This window comes from Triticum aestivum, chromosome 7A (assembly GCF_018294505.1).
Source record: "Triticum aestivum cultivar Chinese Spring chromosome 7A, IWGSC CS RefSeq v2.1, whole genome shotgun sequence".
Lineage (NCBI taxonomy): Eukaryota > Viridiplantae > Streptophyta > Magnoliopsida > Poales > Poaceae > Triticum > Triticum aestivum.
The window spans coordinates 112,666,939-112,682,033 of NC_057812.1; the positions used below are offsets into that span (position 1 = coordinate 112,666,939).

The 15,095-nt window shown below is 45.1% G+C and overlaps 1 protein-coding gene across 4 annotated transcripts; it reads left to right on the forward strand.

Moving 5' to 3' along the window:
- Nucleotides 1–10,581: 10,581 nt before the first annotated feature.
- LOC123150671 (membrane-embedded CAAX protease MroQ) lies at nt 10,582–14,851 on the forward strand. 4 transcript variants are annotated; one of them, XM_044570498.1, is made up of 10 exons: nt 10,582–10,895; nt 11,012–11,103; nt 11,267–11,374; nt 11,497–11,579; nt 11,808–11,941; nt 12,690–12,739; nt 12,844–12,936; nt 13,090–13,181; nt 13,408–13,514; nt 14,567–14,851. In XM_044570498.1, the coding sequence occupies exons 1-10, from the start codon at nt 10,620–10,622 to the stop codon at nt 14,606–14,608; spliced, it is 1,077 nt and encodes a 358-aa protein (XP_044426433.1). In that variant the 5' UTR covers nt 10,582–10,619; the 3' UTR covers nt 14,609–14,851. The 4 variants fall into 4 exon arrangements, with proteins under 4 accessions (XP_044426433.1, XP_044426436.1, XP_044426434.1 ...); XM_044570501.1 differs by having other exon boundaries at nt 10,603–10,890; XM_044570499.1 differs by having other exon boundaries at nt 10,622–10,899.
- Nucleotides 14,852–15,095: the final 244 nt, after the last annotated feature.

Here is a 15,095-nt window from a genome sequence, read left to right on the forward strand (position 1 = left end):
GCGTAATGCTACACATATTCATAGTGTGAATACCAAAAGATGTAAGGTTGATAATGATAATCCCTCATACTTGTGGCACTGCCGCCTTGGTCACATAGGTGTCAAACGCATGAAGAAGCTCCATGCAGATGGACTTTTAGAGTCTCTTGATTACGAATCATTTGACACGTGTGAACCATGCCTCATGGGTAAAATGACCAAGACTCCGTTCTCATGAACAATGGAGCGAGCAACCAACTTATTGGAAATCATACATACTGATGTGTGCGGTCCAATGAGTGTTGAGGCTCGTGGTGGCTATCGTTATGTTCTCACCCTCACTGATGACTTGAGTAGATATGGGTATGTCTATTTAATGAAACACAAGTCTGAGACCTTTGAAAAGTTCAAGGAATTTCATAGTGAGGTTGAGAATCAACGTGACAGGAAAATCAAGTTCTTGCGATCAGATCGTGGGGGAGAATACTTGAGTCACGAATTTGGCACACACTTAAGAAAATGTGGAATAGTTTCACAACTCACGCCGCCTGGAACACCTCAGCGTAATGGTGTGTCCGAACGTCGTAATCGCACTCTATTAGATATGGTGCGATCTATGATGTCTCTTACCAATTTACCGCTATCATTTTGGGGCTATGCTTTAGAGACTGCCGCATTCACTTTAAATAGGGCTCCGTCGAAATCCGTTGAGACGACACCGTATGAATTATGGTTTGGGAAAAAAACCTAAACCGTCGTTTCTAAAAGTTTGGGGATGCGATGCTTATGTCAAGAAACTTCAACCTAAAAAGCTCGAACCCAAGTCGGAAAAATGCATCTTCATAGGATACCCTAAAGAAACTATTGGGTATACCTTCTACCTCAGATCCGAAGGCAAGATCTTTGTTGCCAAGAATGGATCCTTTCTAGAGAAAGAGTTTCTCTCGAAAGAAGTAAGTGGGAGGAAAGTAGAACTTGATGAAGTATTACCTCTTGAACCGGAAAGTGGCGCAACTCAAGAAAATGTTCCTGAGGTACCTGCACCGACTAGAGATGAAGTTAATGATGGTGATCATGAAACTTCAGATCAAGTTGCTACTGAACTTCGTAGGTCCACAAGGACACGTTCCGCACCAGAGTGGTACGGCAAACCTGTCTTGGAAATCATGTTGTTAGACAACGGTGAACCTTCGAACTATGAAGAAGCGATGGCGGGCCCGGATTCCGACAAATGGCTGGAAGCCATGAAATCCGAGATAGGATCCATGTATGAAAACGAAGTATGGACTTTGACTGACTTGCCCGTTGAGCGGCGAGCCATAGAAAATAAATGGATCTTTAAGAAGAAGACAGACGCGGATGGTAATGTGACCATCTATAAAGCTCGGCTTGTCGCTAAGGGTTATCGACAAGTTCAAGGGGTTGACTACGATGAGACTTTCTCACCCGTAGCGAAGCTGAAGTCCATCCGAATCATGTTAGAAATTGCCACATTCTATGATTATGAGATATGGCAAATGGACGTCAAAACGGCATTCCTTAATGGTTTCCTTAAGGAAGAATTGTATATGATGCAGCCGGAAGGTTTTGTCGATCCTAAGAATGCTGACAAGGTGTGCAAGCTCCAAAGCTCGATTTATGAGCTGGTGCAAGCATCTCGGAGTTGGAACATTCGCTTTGATGAGATGATCAAAGCGTTTGGGTTTATGCAGACTTATGGAGAAGCCTGCATTTACAAGAAAGTGAGTTGGAGTTCTGTAGCATTTCTCATATTATATGTAGATGACATACTTTTGATGGGAAATGATATAGAACTTTTGTATAGCATTAAGGCCTACTTGAATAAGAGTTTTTCAATGAAGGACCTTGGAGAAGCTGCTTATATATTAGGCATCAAGATCTATAGAGATAGATCAAGACGCCTCATAGGTCTTTCACAAAGCACATAACTTGATAAGATATTGAAGAAGTTCAATATGGATCAGTCTAAGAAGGGGTTCTTGCCTGTGTTGCAAGGTGTGAAATTGAGCTCAGCTCAATGTCCGACCACGGTAGAAGATATAGAAGAGATGAGTGTCATCCCCTATGCCTCAGCCATAGGGTCTATTATGTATGCCATGCTGTGTACCAGACCTAATGTAAACCTTGTTGTAAGTTTGGTAGGTAGGTACCAAAGTAATCCCGACAAGGAACACTGGACAACGGTCAAGAATATCTTGAAGTACCTGAAAAGGACTAAGGACATGTTTCTAGTTTATGGAGGTGACGAAGAGCTCGTCGTAAAGGGTTACGTCGACGCTAGCTTCGACACAGATCTGGATGACTCTAAGTCACAAACCGGATACGTGTATATGTTGAATGGTGGAGCAGTAAGCTGGTGCAGCTACAAGCAGAGCATCGTGGCGGGATCTACATGTGAAGCGGAGTACATGGCAGCCTCGGAGGCAGCGCATGAAGCAATTTGGGTGAAGGAGTTCATCACCGACCTAGGAGTCATACCCAATGCGTCGGGGCCGATCAAACTCTTCTGTGACAACACTGGAGCTATTGCACTTGCCAAGGAGCCCAGGTTTCACAAGAAGACCAGGCACATCAAGCATCGCTTCAACTCCATTCGTGAAAATGTTCAAGATGGAGACATAGATATTTGTAAAGTACATACGGATCTGAATGTCGCGGATCCGTTGACTAAACCTCTCCCTAGGTCAAAACATGATCAACACCAGAACTCTATGGGTGTTCGATTCATCACAATGTAACTAGATTATTGACTCTAGTGCAAGTGGGAGAATATTGGAAATATGCCCTAGAGGCAATAATAAAAGGATTATTATTATATTTCCTTGTTCATGATAATTGTCTTTTATTCATGCTATAATTGTGTTATCCAGAAATCGTAATACATGTGTGAATACATAGACACCAACATGTCCCTAGTAAGCCTCTAGTTGACTAGCTCGTTGATCAACAGATAGTCATGGTTTCCTGACTATGGACATTGGATGTCATTGATAACGAGATCACATCATTAGGAGAATGATGTGATGGACAAGACCCAATCCTAAACATAGCACAAGATCGTATAGTTCGTTTGCTAGAGTTTTTCCAATGTCAAGTATCTTTTCCTTAGACCATGAGATCGTGTAACTCCCGGATACCGTAGGAGTGCTTTGGGTGTACCAAATGTCACAACGTAACTGGGTGACTATAAAGGTATACTACGGGTATCTCCGAAAGTATCTGTTGGGTTGACACGGATCAAGACTGGGATTTGTCACTCCATATGACGGAGAGGTATCTCTGGGCCCACTCGGTAATGCATCATCATAATGAGCTCAAAGTGACCAAGTGTCTGGTCATGGGATCATGCATTACGGTACGAGTAAAGTGACTTGCCGGTAACGAGATTGAACGAGGTATTGGGATACCGACGATCGAATCTCGGGAAAGTAACGTACCGATTAACAAAGGAAATTGTATACGGGGTTGCTTGAATCTTCGATATCGTGGTTCATCCAATGAGATCATCAAGGAGCATGTGGGAGCCAACATGGGTATCCAGATCCCGCTGTTGGTTATTGCCTGGAGAGTCGTCTCGGTCATGTCTACATGTCTCCCGAACCCGTAGGGTCTACACACTCAAGGTTCGGTGATGCTAGGGTTGTAGAGATATGAGTATGCAGTAACCCGAAAGTTGTTCGGAGTCCCGGATGAGATCCCGGACGTCACGAGGAGTTCCGGAATGGTCCGGACTTGAAGAATTATATATAGGAAGTACAGTTTCGGCCATCGGGAGAGTTTAGGGGGTCAGCGGTATTGTACCGGGACCACCGGAAGGGTCCCGGGGGTCCACAGGGTGGGGCCACCCATTCCGGAGGGCCTCATGGGCTGAAGTGGGGAGGGAACCAGCCCATAATGGGCTGGTGCGCCCCCCCCTTGGGCCCCCCATGCGCCTAGGGTTGGGAACCCTAGGGGAGGGGGCGCCTCCACTTGCCTTGGGGGGCACTCCACCCCCTTGGCCCCCGCCCCCCCTAGGAGATCCCATCTCCTAGGGACGGCGCACCCCCTAGGGGGCCTATATAAAGGGGGGGGGGGGAGGGAGGGCAACCGCACCTAAAGCCTTGGCGCCTCCCTCTCCCCTGTTACACCTCTCCCTCTCGCAGAAGCTCGGCAAAGCCCTGCTGCGATCACTGCTGCATCCACCACCACGCCGTCGTGCTGCTGGATCTCCGTCAACCTCTCCTTCCCCCTTGCTGGATCAAGAAGGAGGAGACGTCATCCGCTCCGTACGTGTGTTGAACGCGGAGGTGCCGTCCGTTCGGCACTTGGTCATCGGTGATTTGGATCACGGCGAGTACGACTCCATCATCCCCGTTCTCTTGAACGCTTCCGCTTGCGATCTACAAGGGTATGTAGATGCACTCCCCTCTCGTTGCTAGATGACTCCATAGATAGATCTTGGTGAAACGTAGAGAATTTTTTTTTGTTTTCTGCAATGTTCCCCAACAGATTTCCCCCTCTGGGAGGGAAGTTTCCCCGACAGAATAGCTCTGCCGGAGCTCTAGATTGGATCCACCAAGGTTCCGCCTCGTGGCGGCGGAGTCTCGTCCTGAAAAGTTCCTTCTTATTTTTTTTTATCATCGAAAGACCTCATATAGGAGAAGATGGGCGTTAGAGAGCCACCAGGGGGCCCACGAGGTAGGGGGCGCGCCCTAGGGGGGGGGGCACCCCCCACCCTCGTGAGCAGGGTGTGGGCCACTGGCCTTCATTTTTGGTGTGGATTTTTCTTTATTTTTTTAAGATGTTCCATGGAGTTTCAGGACTTTTGGAGTTGCGCAGAATAGGTCTCTAATATTTGCTCCTTTTCCAGACCAGAATTCCAGCTGCCGGCATTCTCCCTTCTTATGTAAACCTTGTAAAATAAGAGAGAATAGCCATAAGTATTGTGACATAAAGTGAAATAACAGTCCATAATGCGATAAATATCGATATAAAAGCATGATGCAAAATGGACATATCAATACTACAACGGGTTGTGGGAGAGTGGACCGCTGAAAAGAGACGAGGAAGATGCCGAAGATGTCGACATTGATGGAAATGATCACCGCGGTGATGGTTCCTCCGGCAGCACTCCGACGCCACTAGGAGAGAAGGAGAGAGAGGTTCCCCTCCGGCTTTCTCCTCCACGGCCTCCCCCATCCATATCTAGAAAGGTCAAAACACCCCAACGATTTAATATTATTTTTATGGAATATATGTGATTTTTGGATGAAGATATCAATGCAAAACAATGCCCCGGGCCCCCACAAGGGCAGGTGGCGCGGCCACCCCCGTGGCCGCACCATGGACCCTTGTGGGCATCCCATAAATCGGTTGGTGCCGTACTTTCGCCATAAGAAAGCTAATTTCTAGAGAAAAATCCCCTCAAATTTTCAGTCCGATTGGAGTTACGGATCACCAACTATAAAAAATGCTGAAAGGCCAGAAAACAGTTGCGAAACAAAGAAGAAAAAACTGAGCGATCCAATCTTAGAGGGGCTCTCGCCCCTCCGGACGCCATGGAGGCCAAGGACCAGAGGGAAAAACCTCTCCCCATCGATTTGTAGAATAAAAAATATGCAAAAAACAGGAACTAACGCTGAGCACTAGATTGATAAGTTAGTCCATAAAATTAATATAAAAGTGCACGAAAAATATATATAACTGATGTAAATATAGTATGAATACTTAATAAATTATAGATACGTTGAAGATGTATCAGTCGACAACAAGCACAATAGGCTGAAGTGGAACAAACAACTCATTTGTGAACATCTTGTTAGAGTTGTGTCGAATATTGTGTACAAGGTAGGTTACAGTTGGACTCTGAGTAGTATTGTGTTTGGATAGGATATGGAGTCGTGTCCAAGTAGGACACTTGTATCCTAGGTCTCTCTTATATAGCGAGGATAGACACACGATGTAACCTATGCCAACATAATAGCACAGGCGTGCAAGCGGGAGCCGGCGGCGTGTGCAGGCGCCTGGGTGGCCGGTGTGTGGTATTGTGACGGTGTCACGGGGAGGACGCCCGTAGTCAAGCCCCGGGGATATAGCCATATCGGTGAACCTCATTAACAAATCTCGGTGCCGTGCTCGTTTGATTGCTTGGTCCTTGGATTATCGACGGAGTGCCTTGAATTTATTCTAACACATCTGCAGCCAATTGACACTTCAGTTGTGTTAAAAATCCCTTTGAGTTTGGTAATACTAAACATAGATGACCGTGGAATTACGAGCAGATAGGGATCTTTACTGTCCGATCCGCATATTACCTTCTTATTGACACGAAGAGGATGAGAGAAGTTTGGCTGGAAGACGGGTCGACTCCATCTAACACAGTTGCAATCCAGGATCAATGCAAGAAACTATGGAAAGTTAGAGTTTCGGGGAAAAATCAAGCAATTTACGTGTTGTTTGGCTGGAAATTCAGTTCCAGCTGAGTCGGTTCAACACCATATGAAAAGTTAGAGTTTCGGAGGAAGATGAGGACTCTAACTAACCTTCATTCACTTGCACTTTGGAAAACGCAAGTGAAATGTAGCTTGTCCTACTATTGTGTCTTATGTCAAATTTAGTTATGTGTTGTCCTACTCCTATGTCCCTATGTCCTATGTCATTGAACTATGTATGTTGTATCAACTCGTCCTATGTTCTATGTCCTATGTCAATTTGACCTATGTGTTATATGAGTTGTGTGATCTACGTCCTATGCCCATGCATGTCGAATGGATTTGGGAAGAAGAAATGGGTATTGTTGTTGGAGTGGAGGACAAAACAAGCGCAGATATAAGGGGAAGGTTTTTGACACTTGCCTTTGAAAATGCTCTTATTTGTCTAGCAAGTAAATGTATGCCCTATGTCTATCGGGTATAAGGTGATGTCTCATTGTCATATAAATCCGCGTAGGCTCACCATATTGTTGTTAGTACACCGAGTAAACACAGTCGACGCTTGCAGTGTGCTTGGTCGTAATATTAGTTCAGATTCTTAATATCACTATTCCTAATATTAATGTTAGTGCTAGACATATACTCCTTCCGTTCTAAAATAAGTGTCTCAAGCTTAATACAATTTTATACTAGAGTTAGTACAAAGTTAAGATATTTATTTTGAGACGAAGGGAGTAATTAACAATCAATTAATATCCCATCTAATGTCAATGTGCACTAGTCTCGCGACGTATATTAGGTAGAACTTTGCTATTGCATACCTAATTCTTTTTGTACATAAATAGTTGATCTTTTAACATATACATATGCCACCTCATCAAAGGTCCATCATAACATGCATGCATTTTTTCCCATTATTTGATCTCATGCAAACATCTCACCAGGCCACACATGCCACCTTATCGAAGGTTCACTCAACTTGCATTGGACTTTTTTCATTATATTATGCAACTTAAATACAAAAAATATTTAATCGTAAAATAATCAAATACAATACTCCCTTCAATCCAACATATGTGAGAAAGCTTCGTCGTCGCCCCCCCCCCACACCCCGGTTGCGTCACCCTCCTCTGATGGCACGGGGGGGGGGGGGACCCTAGCCGCTACAGCAAGCGGCCACCTCCAGCACCCACCCCCGCATCGCCGCCACCGGAGGGCTGGCCGACGAAGCCGTGCCAGGCCCCAAGAAGGTGGCGGCGGGGCAGATCCGGCCTCCGTGTTGGGCAACCGGATTCGGTCCCTCCCCGCCGCGACGGGCTCGCCGTGTCTCCCCCGACCCTCAGCCAATCCAACATACGTCCGTATCTAAAAAAAATCTAAGGCAAGTAATATATATAGAAGGGAGTATAAAATATGCATTTCTCGTTTTAGATTTTTAGTTAACACCACAATAATATTATTAATTCAACTATTTATGAATCATATAATCAAGTCATTTAAAATATACTCCTTCTATAAAAAATATATAAAAGCATTTAGATCACTAAAATATACTCCCTCCATCACTAACTTTACAGAGGGAGTACTATTGCAAGTTTGCAACTGATTCCTAGTAGAAAAGGAAAATGTGATCTTGTACTGAATTACACCAAAATAATAATAAAGCAGTTACTGTTTTTGGTGGTACGTCATTGGTTTTTTCCGAAAACAACCCTCTATTTCTTTGAAGTCAACCCGCAGTCCCTGTTTAAGTGGCACCATGGAAAAACATTTCGTTTTTGCGTAAAAGCCACTGCATTTGTTAGAAATTATGCCCGCGACCCTTATCTCTTATTGAACTGGCTCACCATCACGTGTCTCCGCCGGGCACGCGCCGCCGCTTGCCGCGGGCGTCCGCGCCGAGGCGTGCAGGAGACCATGTTAAAGGCTGGTCGCAGGGGAGGCCTCGGCAGGAAGACTCGAGGCGGTCTCGGGCGTGACGGGGAGCTGGCTAGAGCGCACGGACGACGGGGGCTCGTGCATGAGGCGAAGACCGACGTGGAAGTTGAGGAGGCGGCGGTCTGAGTTGGCCGGAGCGCACGGAAGACGGCTCTGCTTGCCGGCGGCGGCCGGAGGCGGACGAGATTGGCTCAAGAGATCCACTCGGGTGCGAGAGGAGGTTGGACGAGAGGGTCAGGTCTGGCTTAGCAGGCTCGAGAGAAGGCTGGAGGAGAGGGCCATGCGTGCCTTGGCGTCCCAAGAGCCACGAGGCCGTCACCACCGGCGTGGCGCGTCCAAGTCAGTGGCGGCAAACGGTCGTTGCGGGTGTAAGGACCAAAGCAAGGCGACGACACAAGGCCGGGCGTCGGAGCAGAGCAGAGCCGGGAGCGCACGACGTGCACTCGACGGACACACCACCACCGGCTAGATCTCGGCGTGGCCCCCGTTCCCCACACCCGCCCGACCCCGCCCCTCGCCGGCCCCGGCGCACTCCAGGAGGCGTAGTGTATTGTCGGCGCGGAGAGGTGTGAGGTCGCCAAGGGGGGAATCAGGGGCGGGAGGGGGATCCTTGCCGCGCACATCCTTGCTCGCTCGATCTGGCGCCATGGTCCCTGGGGCTTGTATGTGAAGTGAAGGAGGGAATAAAGAGGGGAGTACGCGGCGCCGTGGGGTGTGTGCCTGGAGCACGGGCGCATGTGTGGCTGGAGAGAGCACGAAGGGAATTGGGGGCGGAGCGGAGAAGCTCTGCTGGCGGTGGTGGGTTGCAGACCTGGCCAAACGGGCCGGCCCGGCACGTCATAGCCCAGCCCGTGCTAATCGTGCCTGGCCCGGCACGGCCCGCCGTGGCACGTTTAATAGCCGGGCCATGCCGTGCCGGCCCACGGGCCTGGCTCTCTGGCCCAGGCACGGCCTGATTATTAAACGGGCCGGCCCGTGGCACGTTTAGCATGCCAGCCCATCTGATTTTTAGCATGTTGGGCTGTATTTTAGGTCTATTGGGCTGTAATTTAGGTCATATATATAAAAAAATCTGAAAAAAATTAAACGGGCCATGCCGTGCCGGTCCGCGTGCCCAGCCTCCAGGCCCAGGCATGGCCCATGGCGTGTCGCATGCCGGGCCTAGCCCGTTTAGCTCAGGCCGTGCCGTTCCTGCGTGCTACCGGGCCGGCCCAGTTAGCATGGCCCGCTTGGCCAACTATAGTGGGTTGATGACGAGCAGCGATGTGTGGATAAGGGAGCTCTCTTGGCGACTTTTGGTCTATTCGCTTTTTTAATGGTTGCACCGCTGCTGGATCTGCTATGTCTACCGATCGCAATCAAAATTCTGAATGAGCAGCGTTGTGTGGATAAGGAAGCTCTCTAAATGGGGATTTTTGGTCTATTTGCTTTTTTTAATAATGGTTAAATAGTTATACCTATCAGAAGCTGCTGGATGTTGCTGTGTGTATTACCGATTGAAAAAAATTTGGATATGCTTTTATATTCATTATTTACCTTTTTCTATATTGTAATTTTTTAATGAAGATAATTGGAGCTCACTAGGATTTGCTGACAATTAAGATATTCCTTAACTCTGGATGTCATCAATGTCATTGCTAAGATATGAAGGGGAGAGGGAGGGATGAAGAGAGGGCATTTTGCTCGCGTCCTATTTCTCCCTCACACGCCTGGGAGGGGGGGCACTCCACTCTGTTTTATCATCTCACCCGCAGCTCTCTGTGCCATAATTCTGCAATTTCAAATAAAGTTCATCCATTCACAAAAATGTTTGCTCTATTAAAATCCTTATGTTTTTTAAATTAAATTCATAGAGCATAAAGGCATATTTTTTAGAAGATAAACCCGCAAACTATAAAAGTGTTGGTATTGTAGGGAGATTTGTCCCAAGGAAGAGATCCGCGTGTGGCGCGTGTCCCTCGACCCGGGCCTTTTCACAACCCGTGCTCAAACTTAGCCGACCCAACTATCACGAAAATAAGGCAACATTAGCTAAAATAATTAATAAATTTACAATGGAATCCAAATATATACTTTTATTTGAATGGTGCAATTGATTGGATTCTGAAATGCATATTTGCTTAAAATTGAAATACATCGTAAAATTTGTCCCGTTGCAATGCACGGACATTTGTGGTAGTAACACCAAAATATCCTATTCGCCGGAAAGACAAAAAAAAAGCATCTTGGTCATTATCCTCGCGCCGCGCGGGGTGGCTTCCATTCCTTCTGATGGGCTCGCCGTCGGCTCCGCCCGCTCTCCTCCTCAGCTTCCTCGCGCTGCCCTACGGTAGCAGCAGCAGAAGATCCCTCTTCCTCAACTCGAAGCAGAGGCTGCAGCGATTGCCTTCACCAGGAACCGGTCGCCGTCACGTGGCGGCGGCGGCGGTGGACAAGCTCGCGCCCCGGCCGCCGGAGGCTGGCCGTCTTAGGTGGAAGTACCGGCTAGCGTGCCGCGGGTCCTACGACGGGCTTCCCGGGCTTCCTCCTCCGCCTCCTTCCGGTGAGGCGAGTGCGTCAAGAAATGCTGCGAAATTTGTTAGCGCTCGCCAGTAAGAGTTCAGCTGTGAACTGTGATTATCCTATCTAGTTCTCTTACGGTGATGTTGTGTTGATATGGGCAGAGCGTGGATGGGTGGCGTCCTGCCCTTCGCCGATGGGATGTGCCATGGCAGTGGCCAACCGTGTCCCTCACCATGGTGGCCTGTGCACTAAGGTACATTGCAATCCAGATTGGTACTGTGCATTGTCACTCTAGCCACAGCATTCTGAAACAAGAAATTTCATTTGCACAATCCAGATTATGTCGATTACATGTAAATGCCAATAATTTGGGTTCTTGAATGTCTGGGAAAATTTGCTGAATGTTCTTTAGACAGCGCTCTTTTGGCAGGAAAGGTTGAGCAATCAGTTTTGGAGTATCTAGGCTATCAAGCCGGAGAGGCAACTATTGATGAGAAGGCCGGGGTACTCTTTCTGGAACAATTGTATGGATTTAATTTCCTTTTCCTATGTGTGGATACTGCGACTGAACTCATAGATCATCCGCTTATAGAGAAGACTGTATATCAGCATGAGATTTACTTGTCTTTTTTATGTACAAATGCAGTAGTGTGACAGCAGTTGCCATTGGAGTTATATTTGGCATCACCAATACCTTTCGACCATTCTCGGATGACATATTTCGTTATGGTCAGAGAATGATCTTGTTATTCCCTTTCAGTAATTCTTTTGGTTGCATTATAAGAACATGTTGCTTCCTTTCCGAAGACCACCTTGATAAATGATAGAATTGTTAATGGCATATAAATTACCTAGTAGCCAAGACTTGTGCTGCTTTCTGCACTATGACTGGATGTTGTTTCTTCCTCTTTTGTTGCCTGGGAGTTTATTAATGCAACTGTATTTGTCAATTTCCAGATTTTAAGGAACCATTTAAGCTGCAAAACGGCTGGCTCCTGTGGGCTGGAATTGGCCTCTTTTTTGCTCTAGTTTCCATTTCTTTAACTGGAGCAGTGATGACCTTTCTGAATGGTGAAACCACACAGAGAGAGGTTGATCTAGACTTTTTATGCTTGAGCCGCTCGTCTTGTGTTGTCTTATGGAACACTCATTTATAAATCAATTAACAATCTTCATTGATATTCTACATCCTTACTATTTCAAATTTTATTATAGTTTTTATTGTTATCTTGGATCTTTCTAGTGATTTGTAGAGCTTGTCAAGAATAAATTACTCTAATTTGCTAAATGGTTTCTTCATTAGCCATGTTTTTGCCATTTCTTAGTTTGCAGTGTTTAGCTCTCTGGCACACTATACCACCATTGAGAATTTTGTGTTCAGTTGTCGTATGCCTAACGTTCCTGCATCACAGCCTCTGTTGGAAGAAGGTTGTGAAGACTCAGATATGTATATATAGTTATATGATATCCATGATATAATAAACGTATGGACTAGAGTATGTTATATATCAGATAAATGTAAAATCCCAAAATGTTAGTATTAGACCACATTTTTCCCACATGGGCACATCTGAAATTTACAGTAAGCGGCGATCATACATTTTCACCAAAATTCACATGTGCGTATTCCTACCGGTCATCTACTTGCACTGAACTTTTCATATATTTTTGAAAATCCTAGATATGATTGTTAGATGAGATACAAATTCAGGTTTAGATGTACCCAGATTCAGATGACGATTTCTCATGTTATTTTACTATCTTACGTTTAACATTTTATCAAGAAAAAACCCTTACATCTCACCTGAACTTATTTACTTCTTGAACATCTTCTTTCAGACTGACTCGCTACTTCTTCTATTGCCACTGATAGGCTCGTCGAATATCAGGTATTACTTGTGGGGTTTACTGTCACAAGTTGCATATAGATATATATTAGGGAAGAGTAGACAAACTTACCTGACATCTTGACTTTTTTTTTCTTTATTCGTAGCACTGCCTGTCTGCTGGGCATCACTGGGGTTCTTGCACCAATTTTGGAGGAAACTGTATTTAGAGGATTTCTAATGGTATCCTTGACTATGTGGTAAATAGGCATACCTTTTTCTTGGTCCAGAAACTTATTAACGCTTCTTTTTAAGGGATTCCCTGTGCTTATCCTAGAAATGATGAACTGTACGTTGGTGCATCTGCACTTCTGTACCATATTAAAGAGATATATAATTTGTTTCTTATACAGGTTTTCTACGCCAGTATCTGTTCTGATCACAGCTGTGGTGTTTGCCTTTGCTCATCTTACACCAGGAGAGTTTCCCCAACTTTTTGTGCTTGGTAAGTGACTACATTATCAGTAACTTGGCAGGATACTGCACAAAAACTGCATTATGCTGAAACCCCCCTATCACAAGCCCTCAGCATGGTTACTAGTTCGGTGTTGCCTAGAATCGAACAAATCACAAACAATTGTGAGGCCATATGTTGATATGTTGTGTAACCTGTGTTACATGATTTGACAGCATGGACATGACTATCTTTTCCATCTGTTGAATGTGCACAGGTGTGGCACTGGGATTCTCATATTCTCAAACTCGGAATCTTCTTACTCCTATCACAATTCATGCTGCTTGGAATTCCGGAGTAATATTGTTACTAACCTTTCTTCAGGTATATATTATCTTTATGTCACCGTTTTGTTGTACAACTGATGGCCATTTGTCCTTCTTTTATCCGTATGCAGTGTGATTGCACACAGTGTGGCTTAGGGTGTTTCTTTGGTCGTTTGTTTTCACTCCCCATGCACCCTTTTTTTTAGGAAATGTCATTCGGCTAGCTTTATTGATTTGAAAAAGTAGTTACATTGTTCACAAGCAATTCAAGGATAAAGCATTTCTTGCTAGCTTGTGCGCTACGACAATGGCCTCCCGATTATGATATTCTACAAGAACCCTATCAAAACCTGTCAAAGATGTTGTTGCAATCCCCATATATCGCTGATGATGCTGTTGCCAATGAGCCACCATCTTGCATTGTTTCAACCACTTGCATGCCGTCCATTTGGACCGCAAAAACATTTATACCAATATGCTGCGCTAGCAGCAATCCCTCTGAATGCATATGCTTCTGCCATTGCTGCGTGTTCTACATTCATAAGATATCTGTGAGAACTTGCACTATAGTTTCCATGACAATCTCTAATCACCACCCCTGTTCTTCCATAGCCTGAATTCCTATCATAAGTAGCATCGACGTTGATCAGCAATATTCCTAAAGTTGGTTTCCTCCATTCCTCTCTCGGCTTCAAAATCCATATGTTATTCAGTTCAGTGATATTGATCTGTAATATTCCGTCAGTTTGAGTAGTATTGTCACTAACCGTTCTTCAGGTATATATATTATCTTTTTGTCATCATCTGTTGTACAATTAATACCCATTTGTCCTTTTTATCCATATGCAATGTGGTTGCCGTGGCTTAGGGTGTTTCCTGGCTTCGCTTGTTTTCACTCCCCCGACACCCTGGTCCTTGATCAATCTGCTGTCACTTAGGGTGTTTTTTGGCGTCGCTCGTTTTCACTTCCCATCTCATGCTCATCCTCGATCCTTTGTTGTACATAAATATTGTCATCTTATACTGATTGCCAGAGCTCCTGCCTTTTGTGGAAGAAAAAACATAGAAGTACTTAAAACTAATTGAAGTTCTTTGTGTATTGTGTTTCAGTTGCAGGGATATGATATCAAGGAGCTGCTGCAGGCATCTTGAAGGTTTCATTTGGTCACCATAGTCTTATCTTGCACCGATTTTGTACGTTACTGTAAAATACATGAACTCTTGGAAGTATCCCCTGCTAACAATTCATAGTTGACGTGTCATCTGATCTGGTAGTTTCCTTTTGTTTTTCAAACTGCGGTTTGATATTTGACTCTTATGATGTCAAAGTTAAATACCAATGTGATATGATGGTATGTACATATACTTTATGCAAAGCAAGTTAATTTTCACTCATTTGAAAGCAAGGCAAATACATAACTAATGCTGCGACAATCGCATATAATTTATGGCAGGCTAGTAGGCTACAGTGCAAGTCCAAGAAAGCATATGTTTAGAAAAAGATAAAGGCTCTAAATTTTGTATCTGTCATGTATAATTTTATTTAACTGTAGCAACAGATAAACTGGAAATCTTATGAATGGCTTATTGAGCAAAGACAACAGACACAGAGGAGCATATGTCCTCTGGGAAGGTATCG

Excerpts from the sequence above, each read along its gene's own strand:
- LOC123150671 (XM_044570498.1), top strand. The coding sequence starts at position 10,620 with ATGGGCTCGCCGTCGGCTCCGCCCGCTCTCCTCCTCAGCTTCCTCGCG. Across the intron at positions 11,104-11,266 it reads ATGGTGGCCTGTGCACTAAG|CGCTCTTTTGGCAGGAAAGG; the intron begins GTACATTGCAAT and ends TTCTTTAGACAG. Across the intron at positions 13,182-13,407 it reads TCCCCAACTTTTTGTGCTTG|GTGTGGCACTGGGATTCTCA; the intron begins GTAAGTGACTAC and ends GAATGTGCACAG.